Source organism: Phymastichus coffea, unplaced genomic scaffold (assembly GCF_024137745.1).
Source record: "Phymastichus coffea isolate CEN01 unplaced genomic scaffold, Cenicafe_Pcof_1.1 PCOF00015, whole genome shotgun sequence".
NCBI lineage: Eukaryota > Metazoa > Arthropoda > Insecta > Hymenoptera > Eulophidae > Phymastichus > Phymastichus coffea.
The window spans coordinates 3,483,223-3,496,790 of NW_026706826.1; the positions used below are offsets into that span (position 1 = coordinate 3,483,223).

At 31.9% G+C, this 13,568-nt stretch overlaps 1 protein-coding gene across 2 annotated transcripts in view; it reads right to left on the bottom strand.

Moving 5' to 3' along the window:
* Positions 1-13,568, bottom strand: part of LOC131675037 (ras GTPase-activating protein 1) — a 1,462,590-nt gene that overhangs the window by 1,361,929 nt on the left and 87,093 nt on the right. For both annotated transcript variants that reach the window (XM_058953862.1, XM_058953861.1), the window contains exon 2: positions 7,239-7,423. In XM_058953862.1, coding sequence (XP_058809845.1) covers positions 7,239-7,423 — 185 coding nt within the window. The remainder of the gene's footprint in view (positions 1-7,238; positions 7,424-13,568) is intronic.

The following is a 13,568-nucleotide window of genomic DNA, read 5'->3' on the forward strand; positions in this document are numbered from 1 at the left end:
AAATTATGGATACACTATTTTCAATCCATGTCACTTATGACAGTTCATTCAAACAGAAAGAGCGAGAAATTAAAAATGTTCATTTAAATGAAAAAAAAAATGTGACATGTAAATGTAATATTAATCACAAATTTGTTATATTTGTTATATTAATCACAAATGAAACATAGAAGTACAACAATTTTACAAAGATTACTATTAGCAGATTAGCTCTGTGTCTAGTATTAATTTTTGATAGAAGTGAAGTGAGGAAAAAGGACAAGAAAATGACTCTACATAAATTCTTTAGACTATTAAATCCCGATTATGGAAATACCCGTCAATGGAAATCATGTAGTAGATAGTGGTTATATATTGCGTAGAGTAGTTTAAGTAACTCAGAAAACTTGTTGAAAGTATAAAAGAATATAGTAATTTTTTAAAAAGATTTTGTAAATCTCATTCAATTGTGGTTTTTAAATGATATTTGTAAGACATGAATGAACATATGATCAAATCTATTAAAATATTAAGACCTTCGAAAACAAAAATATATCAAGATTATGTAATAAATCTTGGAATTATACCATGCATGTTTCAGAGATCATTTTTATCTAATGGAGCTAATACAAGACAAATGATTTCGCACTTAAAACAGAAGTTAACGAAATTAAATTTCAAAGTTAAGCGCACTAAATATGATGCTGATGCAATGATAGTACGTACATACTACAATAAGCGAATCAAAAGAGTATGATTCCGTAATTATAATCGAACTAAATATCAATCTACTTATAATATTAACTTATATTACTCATGAAAATATTTATGTTTTTTATTTAAAACAACGTTTTAGTGCCGAGCAGACATAATTATTTAACCTTTTCAGGACGGGACTGGTTGATATTTCGACAACAAGAGGATCACAATATTTTTGAGTGATTTTAGGGATAATATTATGTTTTAAATACAGGAAATACAGTGTATCAATTTTAAGTAGCTTATTCTTTATTCGGTATTTCACTATGTAAATTGGTATATCCGGGTATTTTGATGCGCTGAATACGCAAACAATAAAACAATAATATCGCGTATAGCAAAATAACCATTTAAGAATTTAGAAAGCATGTTCGATTAGAAAATTGATATTCTCTAAGCAGAAAGATTTAGATAATAACTCACCCTAAAGAGATCAAATTTGCGTCACATCCACGCTGTTGATCCTGGGGTATGTTGAAAGCAAAAACTGAAATATTTCTTGCAAAAGACATTTATAATAAACGTCACTATATTTCTGAATCCAATGCATAAATAGAGTACTGGTATCATTTCAGATAAAATACAACGGTTTTAACATTGAAATGCAAATTTCAAAGTCAGAGATGTTTTCTGGACATTTATATTATCTTTTTCGTATTTCGCGTGTCCAATTACTAAAGAATGCATTGTTGATTCTTCAAATAAAATTTAAACATGTGACTTTCCGGCCCAGATGGAACTTGTCAAAATTTCAACCACTAAATTTGTCGAGCACTTGATGAATCAGATTTTTCGATTTTTTAATTGCCGTGATGCATGCGCTTACAGTTTATAACACCATTTTGGCTCTTTACTAATAAGAAAAAGGTAGTTTTATAAAACTTTATGAAAACTTAATATTTTTATTGCGTCTTTAAATCATACGAAGAAAAAAGTTTTTAAAAAATTCGATACGAAATGTTTAAACAAAAAAAGAAAACTTCACTTTTGTAATGGTTGTCGAAAAAAGCGTATTTTGTAATGATCTATGTCATTCTTGCAAAGGGAAAAATTATTCTGATTGCCCGGATACAAATATTGTTAATAATAAATACAAAGACGACATTGATGTACTCGAAAATCAATTGAATATTGCCTATATCAACATTTTTTCTTCGATAGAACAATCTCAATATGAAAGACTACAATATAATTCTCAATTCGAAGAATCGGATTCTAATTATATAAATTTAATTAAGGATTCTGAATCATGTAATAGCGTTATACAAGATAATATTTCTGAGTGAAAAAGAAAAAAAAATCCATTGACAATAGAATATTAAAAAAAATAATGTAAATTTTACAATTTATTCAATCAGTTATCATTTTTAATTTTGTAATTCGTGTAAACTATAATACTAATTATGTAATATAATTATTTAATAACATTAATGTACAATGTAAAATAAAACTACTGACTACATTATCCAACATACACTGCCGCTCACATAAATTTGGCCACCCCATCAAAAATCTATCGAACTTTGAAGTTGTGTACCTCTATAAGAAATAAACCGATCTAAAAAATTCAAATTACGTTTTGAAGCTTGTACCAAGCCCTTCAATACATGATGAAAATATTTCAAAAAATAATGTTTAGTTAATTTTTTATAAACAAATGAAAAAATAAAATTTTCAATTTTTTTCGTCCATTTTCAAATTGGCATAACTTTGTTAAAAATAATCGGATTAAAAAAAAACAAAATGGAGGTTAAAGCTATGGTACTCCTCTTTAAAATGCGCTATGCAGAATTTCGGTTCATTTATTTTTTAGGGAATTTTTTAATTTTATGTAAAAAAAACCACATTTTTTTCAACAGCCCATAACTCAAAAACTATGAGTCAAACTAAAAAAATCATAAGAGCAAAAATTATGCGTTTTTACTCAACGAATACGAATTCAACGTAAAATATTCAAATTTAAAAAAAAATTTTTTTTTTTACCAGGAAAAAAAGATTTTTATTTACATTTATTTATTAAACTTTTAGTGAAATGTTATATAATGAGTTATGCGACTTGTATACGTAGTATTGATTAAAATAAATAATGGATATTTTTTACAATCGGTATACAATCTACTTTATAATACCTATCGTACCTATGATAACACAGGCCGACAAAAAATTTTACCAAGAACCCGAGTATAGTTTTCCGAAGGTTTTTTGCGCGCTGAATCCGAATCCGAGGTCAGAATTACTCTGGTGGCTCCGGTTTTCGAGATATCCTAACCTTAATGTGCAAAAAACGCGATTTTTGCCTATATTTGAGGTTATGTAGCAAAGAAAAGAAATTTTTTTTCAAAAAACTGTATACATCAAATTAAAGTATGAGTTTTCTTCTTTCAAATGCTGTTGAGTATGCTCGGATATCTTTTTTTTTCACGAAGTTACACAAATTTGAAAATTTCAAATTTTATGAATTTAAAAAGCACCACACCATTCAGCCCAAGCTATCTAACAAGTAACCATATTAAAGAGCCACTCACCAATTTAAACCAAACTTGGAAATATGACAAAACACTAAAAAATATTGCGAGCATCGTGCTTCTATTTACAAAATGCTCTCTTACGGGTAGAAACCACCCCTGCCAACCCCTAAACGGGCTCACCCACATAACCCTGGGTAGAGCAAGTTTAATTAACTGCTTTTCGATAAAAAAAACTCATTTTCCAATCACAGGTATGCGTACTAATCTCGACCTAGATAAGCCTCATCCCCAAATACCTCCTCAACCCTTTAAAACCAGCCCTCCCAACCCCTAAGCAGGCACACCCACATGACGCTGGGTAGAGCAAGTTAGCCAAGTGCTTTTTAATGAAAAAATTTAATTTTTTAATCAAAAATGGGCGCACACATCTTTACCTAGATATGCCTCATCCTACTTTTATTTTCGACCCTTAAACCCACCTTTACCTTCTCCTAAGCAGGCTAACTCACGTAAACTTGGGTAGAGCATGTTTAATTAAGTACTTTTTGATAAACAAAGTAAATTTTTAACCACATATCGGCTTACTAATTACATTCTTGATATGTCTAATCATTATACGTACACTATTACAACCCTTAAACTACCTCTTTAAACGCCCAAGCAAGGTACCCTACCACTGTTCACCTGTATCATGGTGAAAAGGAGATCAGTTGTGCTACCGCGCAGCCTCTTTCATCCGACCAATCACGTTCTCATCCAAATCGCCGCCATATTAATTTCTTAAACTAAGCCTGTACACCCTAAAATCTAATACTCTAAGCCAACTTTCTTAAATATTCACCATCTCAAATCCACTCACCCCGAAATTCATACACACAAAGAATCGATCAGTGACTTGTTTTTTCTTTTAGGGCCGGGTGTGTAAGCGTGAGTTTCGTTGGCTCGGGATGTGTAGGTTTGAAGTGGTGAGTTTTGCTTGTGTGAGAAAGTTGAGGATCTGTGAATTTAGATGAGGTGTATTAGTTTGTGGATTTTATGATGTTTTGGACTTGGATGTGTACGTGCATATGTGTATGGGCAGCCTCTTGCTACGTGAGTTTAGGAGTATGTGTGGACTAAATACGATACTGTTTTGTAAGAATTTTTATTTGAACTTTTAAAAATTAAAAATGGTTTATTACCGCTCTCAGCCGAACCCAGAGTCACGAAACGTGGACGTGGCGGTATTGACTCCTTTCGTTTTTTTTTTGTTTTTTTTTTCATTTTTTATTTTTTTTTTTATTTTTTTGAGAATTTTAATTTTAATAAAATTAATTCCTTCATCGAATTTCACATGATTAAAATAGCTTACCCAGGGTTCTATGCCAGGGTTAGCCTGCCCAAGGGTTTTTAAGGGTTGTACATGTATACAGGGATAAGGCATATCCAGGTTAAGATGTGTATGTCTATTTGTGATTAAAAAATTAATTTTTTCATCAAAAAGGATTTAATTAAACTTGGTGTAACTAGGGTTACGTATATAAGCCTGCAAGGGGTAGATAGGGGTGGCTTTTAACCCTTTTCGGCATACATTTTTCTATTGACTATTCTGGCTTAAAATTTCTTACTCGGGGGTTTTCGGGGTCGCTGAATACGAATCTACAGTCAGAATTTTCATTTTTGAAAATCCAAGATGGCAGACTCAAGATGGTGGATGAAAATCATAGAATTAGCATATTTTTGGTTGGAAATTAGTACTCGGGGGTTTTCGAGGTCGCTGAGTTCGAATATACTACCAAAATTTCGTTTTTTCAAATCCAAGATGGCGAACGCCAGATAGCGAATTCAAAATGGTGGAAGATATTTTTTTGAAATCAATATTTCGCTCGGAAAATAGTAACTTGAAGGGTTTCCATAACCCCCGAGAATGAGTTTTTTTTACCGAAAAGCAGTTGATTAATCTTGCTCTACCCAGGGTCATGTGGGTGTGCCTGCTTAGGGGTTGGTAGGGGTGGTTTTAAAGGGTTCAGCAGGTATTTGGGGATGAGGCTTATCTAGGTCGAGATTAGTACGCATACCTGTGATTGGAAAATGAGTTTTTTTTATCGAAAAGCAGTTAATTAAACTTGCTCTACCCAGGGTTATGTGGGTGAGCCCGTTTAGGGGTTGGCAGGGGTGGTTTCTACCCGTAAGAGAGCATTTTGTAATTAGAAGCACGATGCTCGCAATATTTTGTAGTGTTTTGTCATATTTCCAAGTTTGGTTTAAATTGGTGAGTGGCTCTTTAATATGGTTACTTGTTAGATAGCTTGGGCTGAATGGTGTGGTGCTTTTTAAATTCATAAAATTTGAAATTTTCAAATTTGTGTAACTTCGTGAAAAAAAAAGATATCCGAGCATACTCAACGGCATTTGAAAGAAGAAAACTCATACTTTAATTTGATGTATACAGTTTTTTGAAAAAAAATTTCTTTTCTTTGCTACATAACCTCAAATATAGGCAAAAATCGCGTTTTTTGCACTTTAAGGTTAGGATATCTCGAAAACCGGAGCCACCAGAGTAATTCTGACCTCGGATTCGGATTCAGCGCGCAAAAAACCTTCGGAAAACTATACTCGGGTTCTTGGTAAGATATTTTTGTCAAATTCTGTCGGCCTGTGTAATAGTAGTTCGTATACAATGAATGCACGCATATATATACCTTGATGTAAAAGTAAAGACTATAAGTTTTGCGGGATTTCTGCGTCGCAATACACTACTATGTATATGCGAAACAGTGTCTTGTGTTTACGAAAATTTTTCGTGACCATGGTTCAAGGAGAGTTACAAGTTTACTATAGTTTTTTTCATTTGTTTATAAAAAATTAATTAAAGTTTATTTTTTTAAATATTTTCATCATGTATTGAAGGGCTTGGTACAAGCTTCAAAATGTACTTTGAATTTTTTAGATCGGTTGATTCCTTATAGAGGTACAGAACTTCAAAGTTTGACAGATTTTTGATGGGGTGGCCAAATGTATGTGAGCGGCAGTGTAGTTCATTATATTTACCCTGTAACGATCGATGTAAAATAGTCCCTAATAGAGTAATTTTTATTTTAATATGTATCTCGGCATCTGTATTTTTTTGTTCTCGAATAAACTCTAAGTTTTCTACTTTTGTATGTAGGATAAACAGAGCACTTGACACGGCACTACTTATTTTCTACATACAAGCCGCGCACTACTCGAAGGGAGCAATAAAACCGGTTTCTATGGATGATATTCTCTTTCCAAAAAAGGGAATTTAATTTCAAATTTTCAACATTTCGTCCTCCATAAATGATACATTTATATTTTTGTCTTTAAGTTATATGTCGCTTTATGTTTTTATATTTTATGTACTTATCCTAGTAGGGATTTGTCAAGTTATTATCAATTGATTTTATCACTAAACTATAATTCTTTTATATATATTTTACATTTTTATGTACTTTACATTTATAATTTGCATTATTCTTGTACACGAATTGGATAACAATCTTATGCTTTCCCTACGTTGCTAGTTTTAAGTTAATTTTAAATAATTTTGTAGATATATAAATGTATAAAATCTCTCTGCACTTGTATGAAACCATTTTCAAACTATAGCTTTTCCCGCGAGCTATTGGTAACTTTGAGGTGGAAGAGAGATATCTTCCCCCTGACCTTCACTATTGACGTGGCAGGCACGCATGCGCGGCGTGCTTTAATTGTTAGACAAACTTTTAGCGTTGATATTGAAGACTTGACAAAATATAACGAATAAATAATCTCTTTTTTAGAATTTCCTTTATATATGTTTGAAATAGGCCTAGAAATCATTCTCAAAAAAAAAATTCGAAATAGTTTTTATAGAAACTTAATCTAAAGCATCGTATGGTGTCACGGTAATAACGGTCATTAAAAAAGTTTCTGTATGTTTTAGTGGTTGTAGGTTCTATAAAGTTGATGGTATTATTAGAAATCAAATGAATTTATTGAATACTCGAATAAATACTATTTCTTGAGTACGATTGATAATATGATACTTACTGATTCTCTGGTGGTGCAGTGAATATGGTACTATTTACTGGATCGATGTCTTCTACGTCATGTAAATCGTCTGGTATATCTTCAAGGAATATATCAAAATCTGGGTCAATGTTTGACTGTTCAATAAAAGCTGCTGTATCCTCATTTTCAGTGCTTGGGGAATCATTTTTTTTGCTACATTCAGTCTGAAAAAAGTTTTCGTGTATTGGATGAATACGTAAGTGAATAAATAAATATTTGAATGTTACTTTCACTCTCATGTAACTCAATCATAAGTTCAATATAAATGTAGGATAAGAGAAATTATTAAAGATATATTGCAAATTATAAGTCTTCAGATTTTATTTCAAACATGTAAATATTTTATTTCAAACATATAAATATTTCATTTCAAATATGTAAATACAACACTATATCAACAAACTGACACCCTTGTTTGTTGGGCGAGACCATTACAATGGTAGTGCCGGTAGTGATAGTAAACGCTGATCTTAGCTCTTCCTCTTTGGACCGTCGAAGAAGCTACACACACTTTGACCAGCTTTAACTCACGCTTGTGTACGCTATTGACGATCAGCGATGAATTTTTCAGATATTTGTGTTTGAATAATTAATATATATAAATAATTTATATTCCTTATAAATTCTTAACCCGAACTCTCAACCGCGTGTTTTTGCTTTATTGAATAAAACTCAGATTTTTTTTTTTATAACTACGAAGATTAATTATTTTTATTTTTTAACCATGTAAACAGAATAAATATTTCTAGTTGCTATTCTCATTATAAAAGCATTTTTATCTTTTGTAATTATCATTGAAATTCTTGAAGATAATCCGTGCAATTGCGTTTGTGAATCACCACGTTCTTTTAATTTATAATGAAATGAAATAAAACAAATTTTTTTTTCGGAAAAATATAAGATATTATAACAATTTTAAAGCTTAAATACAGTAATATTATATTTCACCGAAATTTTTTAGGGTAATACTTAAATTAACGTTTGCGAACTACCACGTGGTTTCAAATTCATAATATATATAACGCGAGTTCTTTTCGCGATAACGAAAAAAATTTATGGGTTGTTAACTCATCTATCCAAATCATTAAGATTGTGATATTAAAATTTAAATAAATCATTACGTGGGTTAAAGTTTTTAATATAAAATGAGTCCTTTTTTTAACAAAAACAAAAGAAATTATTTCTTATAACTAAGGTTTTAAAAGTACAATTTAGAAAAATCAGTTACCACTTGATACTGATCTTACACTATATCAATGAGTAGTATATTAAATAAAAAATAATTTCAATTCTGTATTTGCCTTGTATTACAGAGTATTCAGAATGCTGGTCAATAGCGAAGGCAAGCTCATTAACTTCACTTCCAATGGGAACATCGATTATCTTATGGAAGTAAATATTAAAGACTACTGCGTGTAATTATTCTGTTATTATTACTCTATGGTAGACATTACGTAACTTTTGTTTTGAAACAATATCTTATTTTCAGAGAATATACTGGATACTTACTATTAGCTGAAGTGTATGGTCGTAATAAAGTAGACAAGGACCAGAATTACGATTTGTTCAAAGCCGTTATAACTAATGGCTCAAGAAAGATAATGCTTTTGATATGGGATACCGATATCGTGGATGAGTTAGCAGACAATCTTGTGGACCTGAAGGTAATTTTTAAACTTCAAATATCTCATTTTTCCACTAGATATAATATAGATGTATATATTTACATAAATGTTTGCAGATATTATATTTGGATGGAGCCCAAGGTCAAATAGTACAGTAACACAAACATCATCGTGATAACAATATACTAAATTATGAGCTTATTATTCAGAAAAAAACGATTGTGAAGTATAAAGGTTCACATCTAATTCAATATACAAGCCACCATATTAATTTTCATGATTTTGGTAAAGGTCCAGGAGAAGAAATATGTGAGTATATTGCTACAATATTATTTTTCATTTCTGACTTTTAATAACTTATTGATTTTGATTTCTTTTAGTTGTCAAGTGCTACATCAAGACTATTGTGACCGCAAATAATAACATGTCTGTTAAGATGTCATTTAGATCAGGGACTGTGACAGATGGCGAATACAAAGATCACTTGCAAGTTACAAAGTTTGCTGATGATGATTCTAATGATTACAAAAAAGGAATGTGTTTTGATTAGGGGAATAGTCAGTAGTACAGATGTGTTTTTAATTATATATACTGCAACCGTAGTCGATTCAATTAATCGATACGTTCGCGATTCTATTACTCGCGTGTTAGTTCGAACGATCAAGAGTGAGAGAGGGCGTGCGAGAGTTTGAAAGTAGGCAGTTAAGCCTCAGCTGTTTTCGCGAGAATACCGTCAATTCGTTTTGCACTGTGTTTTGCCGTTTCAATAAAAGTTTCTGGGACTATTTTTTTACGTGCGTGAGTGCAGCAGCATTGTAGCAGCAGCAGGAAGCAACGCTGCAACAACAGCAATAAAAGCAGCAGCAGATTGGAAGTGAGGCAGCGCAGCTAATTTCTTTGAGGAGCACCGTTGATTCTACAACAATTACGGCTGATCACCGTAATTGCAACGCAGGGTAGGTGCACCTCCCTTTATTATTGCGTTACAAAATACGTTCGAAAGTATTTTGTCAATCGCGATCTTGGATCTTTTTGTATTCGCGCCGAGCGTTAGTTTTCGCGGAAATTTTCGAATTCTCTCTCTCTCTCTCTCTCTCTCTCTCTCTCTCTCTCTCTCACCGAATATGAATAATTAATTGTAAATCCTATTCGCGTGCGTTAGTCTTGCGGCCCATAAAAGACAGTAATTTTTATTGATTAAACTCAGTTAATTTTATTCGCCGTTTATGTAATTTCGTTTCCTATTAGCTTAACCGATTTATAAAGGCTTAGGTTTTAATCCGATTTCATCTAGGGGATTAGGCGAATTAGGCATAAAGTCAGTCACACCTAAGATAGATCGAGTGTCAAAAGTCAAGTGACTTAAGGTGAGTTCAACTCGGTTAGAAAGAAGACACTGAAACGAAATCATCAGATACAAAGGCGAATACACGTATAACTATACGTGCTTAACGGAGCGGCAGTTAGCTCTGCATCCTGGGAGTTTGTGCTTAAAGAAATTCCTATTTTTGCCAGATAACCTACCCAGTTAACCGCGTGACAATACATTCTAAATCATTGGAAGAAACTTATATCACTCGTCTTGAAATATTATTTAAGATAAAATTAGTTAAAAATTTTTTTTGTTAATTAGGTAATGAGATAATCAACTTTAAAGAGTAGCCAATCAGCGGCCGGCTTTAGAATGTAGAACGCAGCTTGGCCGGCGCGGACCGGCGTGAGAGCTGACATTCGCGCACCGCAGTCAACTGAAAACGGTACTCAAATATATTTATAGGCGTAATGAATTCTGCTTGCTAACTGCAATTTTCAGTAATTCAACAATTACTTGAATTAACCCATTAATACCCAAGCCGAATCTGGTAGAGCTAGCCTTGAAATAACTATTGAGTTCATGTTATAGCTCAAAAATAATCTACACGTGTTTTTTCTTTTTGCATTTCCAATTGTTTATAAAAAGTTATTTAAACAAATTGAGAAAGGTTTTAGTTTTTTGAAAAACTATTTACGGCAATCGGGTCTACAGGAAAAACCAAGGCGAAAACCTCTGTAGCGTTTTTTCGTCAGGCTCGATTTTGTTGGTGTAATTTCGTTATAAACAATTTGAAACTGAGAAGTGATGCTGACAAAAACCTCTCTAACATTATTTTCTTCGACCCAACTGTTTTTGTTAATCATTATGGGTAAAAGAACTACTTTCTTCAAAACAGATCCTTAAAAAACAATTACGAATGATTTTCTCTGTGAGTTTTGCAAAAATAAATATCACATTTTGAACAACAATATTCAGTCAATACTGAACAATTTTCGATGTCACACTTTCTACGTTTCCTAACCTTTATCTGATGTTCCTCTGTCGGAGTTTTAACTTTTTTCTGTCGTTTGGGTCGATGAGTATTTTCGAGTTTTTGAATATAATATACACAAACTTCCTCCACAATATCTTTTGAACCTTTCTTCTCATCTGGATAGAGTTTATTGTAAATAACAGTAGCATTAGCTAATGAAACTTGAATAAGTCTCATGAGGAGACACCACGTCCATTTTTTGCATCGGATTGTAGGCATAAGTGCATTACAATGCTGGTCGTGTAAGTTTACTCCACCCATGTGCCTATTATACATTGAGAAAGCTTGAGGAAAGAGAATTTTTTGTTTAGTTTTATTATTCCATCTTTTCATTTCAACTTTCGGTTCATCTCCGTATGTAGTTGAGAGATCTGATACGGGTTTTGAGTCCATCACAGTTATGTAATTCAGTTTTGAATTGGCTTCATGAACTGAAATAGTGGTTCCTCTATCAACTTTCTTTGACATATCGATTTTTGCTTTGACGCGATTTTGACGAACAGTTCCTGTAGCCGATAATCCAATATTTCTTAAGTGAATCATGAGATCTGGAGATGTAAAGAAGTTATCAAAAAACAAATGATATTTTGCCAGATTTTCATTTTTAACCGTCTCCAGGAACCTTTGAAGTAATTTGACAACCACTCTCGATCCCAAACAAACAGAAGCTAAAGGATTTTCAGATTCAGTACCAAACTTGCCCGTATATATATCTAAATCATATATATATATATATATATATATATATATATATATATCCATCTGAAGAATATAGTGCCCACAGCTTTATCCCAAATCTTATAGGTTTGTTCCTAATGCATTGCTTGATGCTGAATCTTCCAAAATATTTGACATAACTTCGTCAATTGACAAATTATAATCAAAAAATCCATATCTCATACAATTTTCCCTAAATAATTCAAATAAATATCTGACTCTCCAGACTTTATCTTTTTTATCTTTGTCTTGAAGTTTATAAAACCTAATGTTTTTTTTTATTTTTACAAATTTTTCCCTTGGCATAAGTTCTTTTATTATTGGACACTGCAAAAGTCGTTTGCTGGATCAATAGTCATACTGCTTTTTCCTAGAATTAACTATAGTAATCATAATGATCACGATGAATCGGTCTAAATCATCATTGGTTAATTCAAAGTGGTTTTCGGAAGTAGCTTCTATAATAAAGTTTTTCATTGATTGAGAAAAAAAGAGTTCAAACAATTCCAAAGAACTTTTTGAGTAAAATGATGAAATAGATGAAAGATCATAGTCATCATCTGGAAGATCGTCATAATTCAAAGCATTATCACGCCAATCATACTTATGATTCGGTTCTAGTAACTTCTGCTCACTAGTATAAGAACTCTTTATATGTTCATACGATCCTGTAGGAAGCGGCCGAAGTGAAGTATATTCTTCTTCTTCATTACTTGAACCTTCATCTGAGCTCTCATGCTCTGTTGGAAGAAATGCAATATCAACATGATGGTGACCATCTATATCATCACCGTCAACCATCTCATTCAAATCAGCAATTCTTCACCTCGTCATGGTATTAGAGTTTTATATTGAAGTATATAAAAAGACCAAAATCAGTAATTTATTCAATATAATAGAATGGTCTTCTATTTCACTGAGTGACAAGCTATCGTCAAAATAGTATATGACACCGAACTATTTAGTCGATTTACATTTGAAATGAAGATAGGAATGAAAATTAGAAAGAATTATAAAATTATGAGGAATTTCTACTGATGATGTGATTATTTCAGTACAACCGTAGAAAATCTTTTTCAAGTTATTTTTAGTTCACATTCGGTTCGTAAAATTCAAATGATGGAAACTGCTTTATGACTTCTAATTACAATTGTATGATAAAAGGCTAAAGAGGTTTTCGCCTTGGTTTTTCCCGTAGAATCGATTGCCGTAAATAGTTTATCAAAAAACTAAAACTTTTGTCAATTTGTTTAAATAACTTTTTATAAACAATTGGAAATGCAAAAAGAAAAAACACGTGTAAATTATTTTTGAGCTATAACATCAACTCAATAGTTATTTCAAGGCTATCTCTACCAGATTCGGCTTGGGTATTAATGGGTTAATTCAAGTAATTTAAAGTAATTCAAGTAATGTAAAAAAAAAATTTTGGCGGCTATTTTAAAATTTGAATTTGCCGCCATTTTTTTGGACATACCTGCAATTCTAAAAAAAATTTTATTGGGTTTCTTTTGTCAATATATAATACAAAAATAAAATTGAATATCAATATCTTTCGTATGCTATCAATCTTCGTCATTATCATCATTAATGACTGGTGTAACCTTTTCAATGGCAAA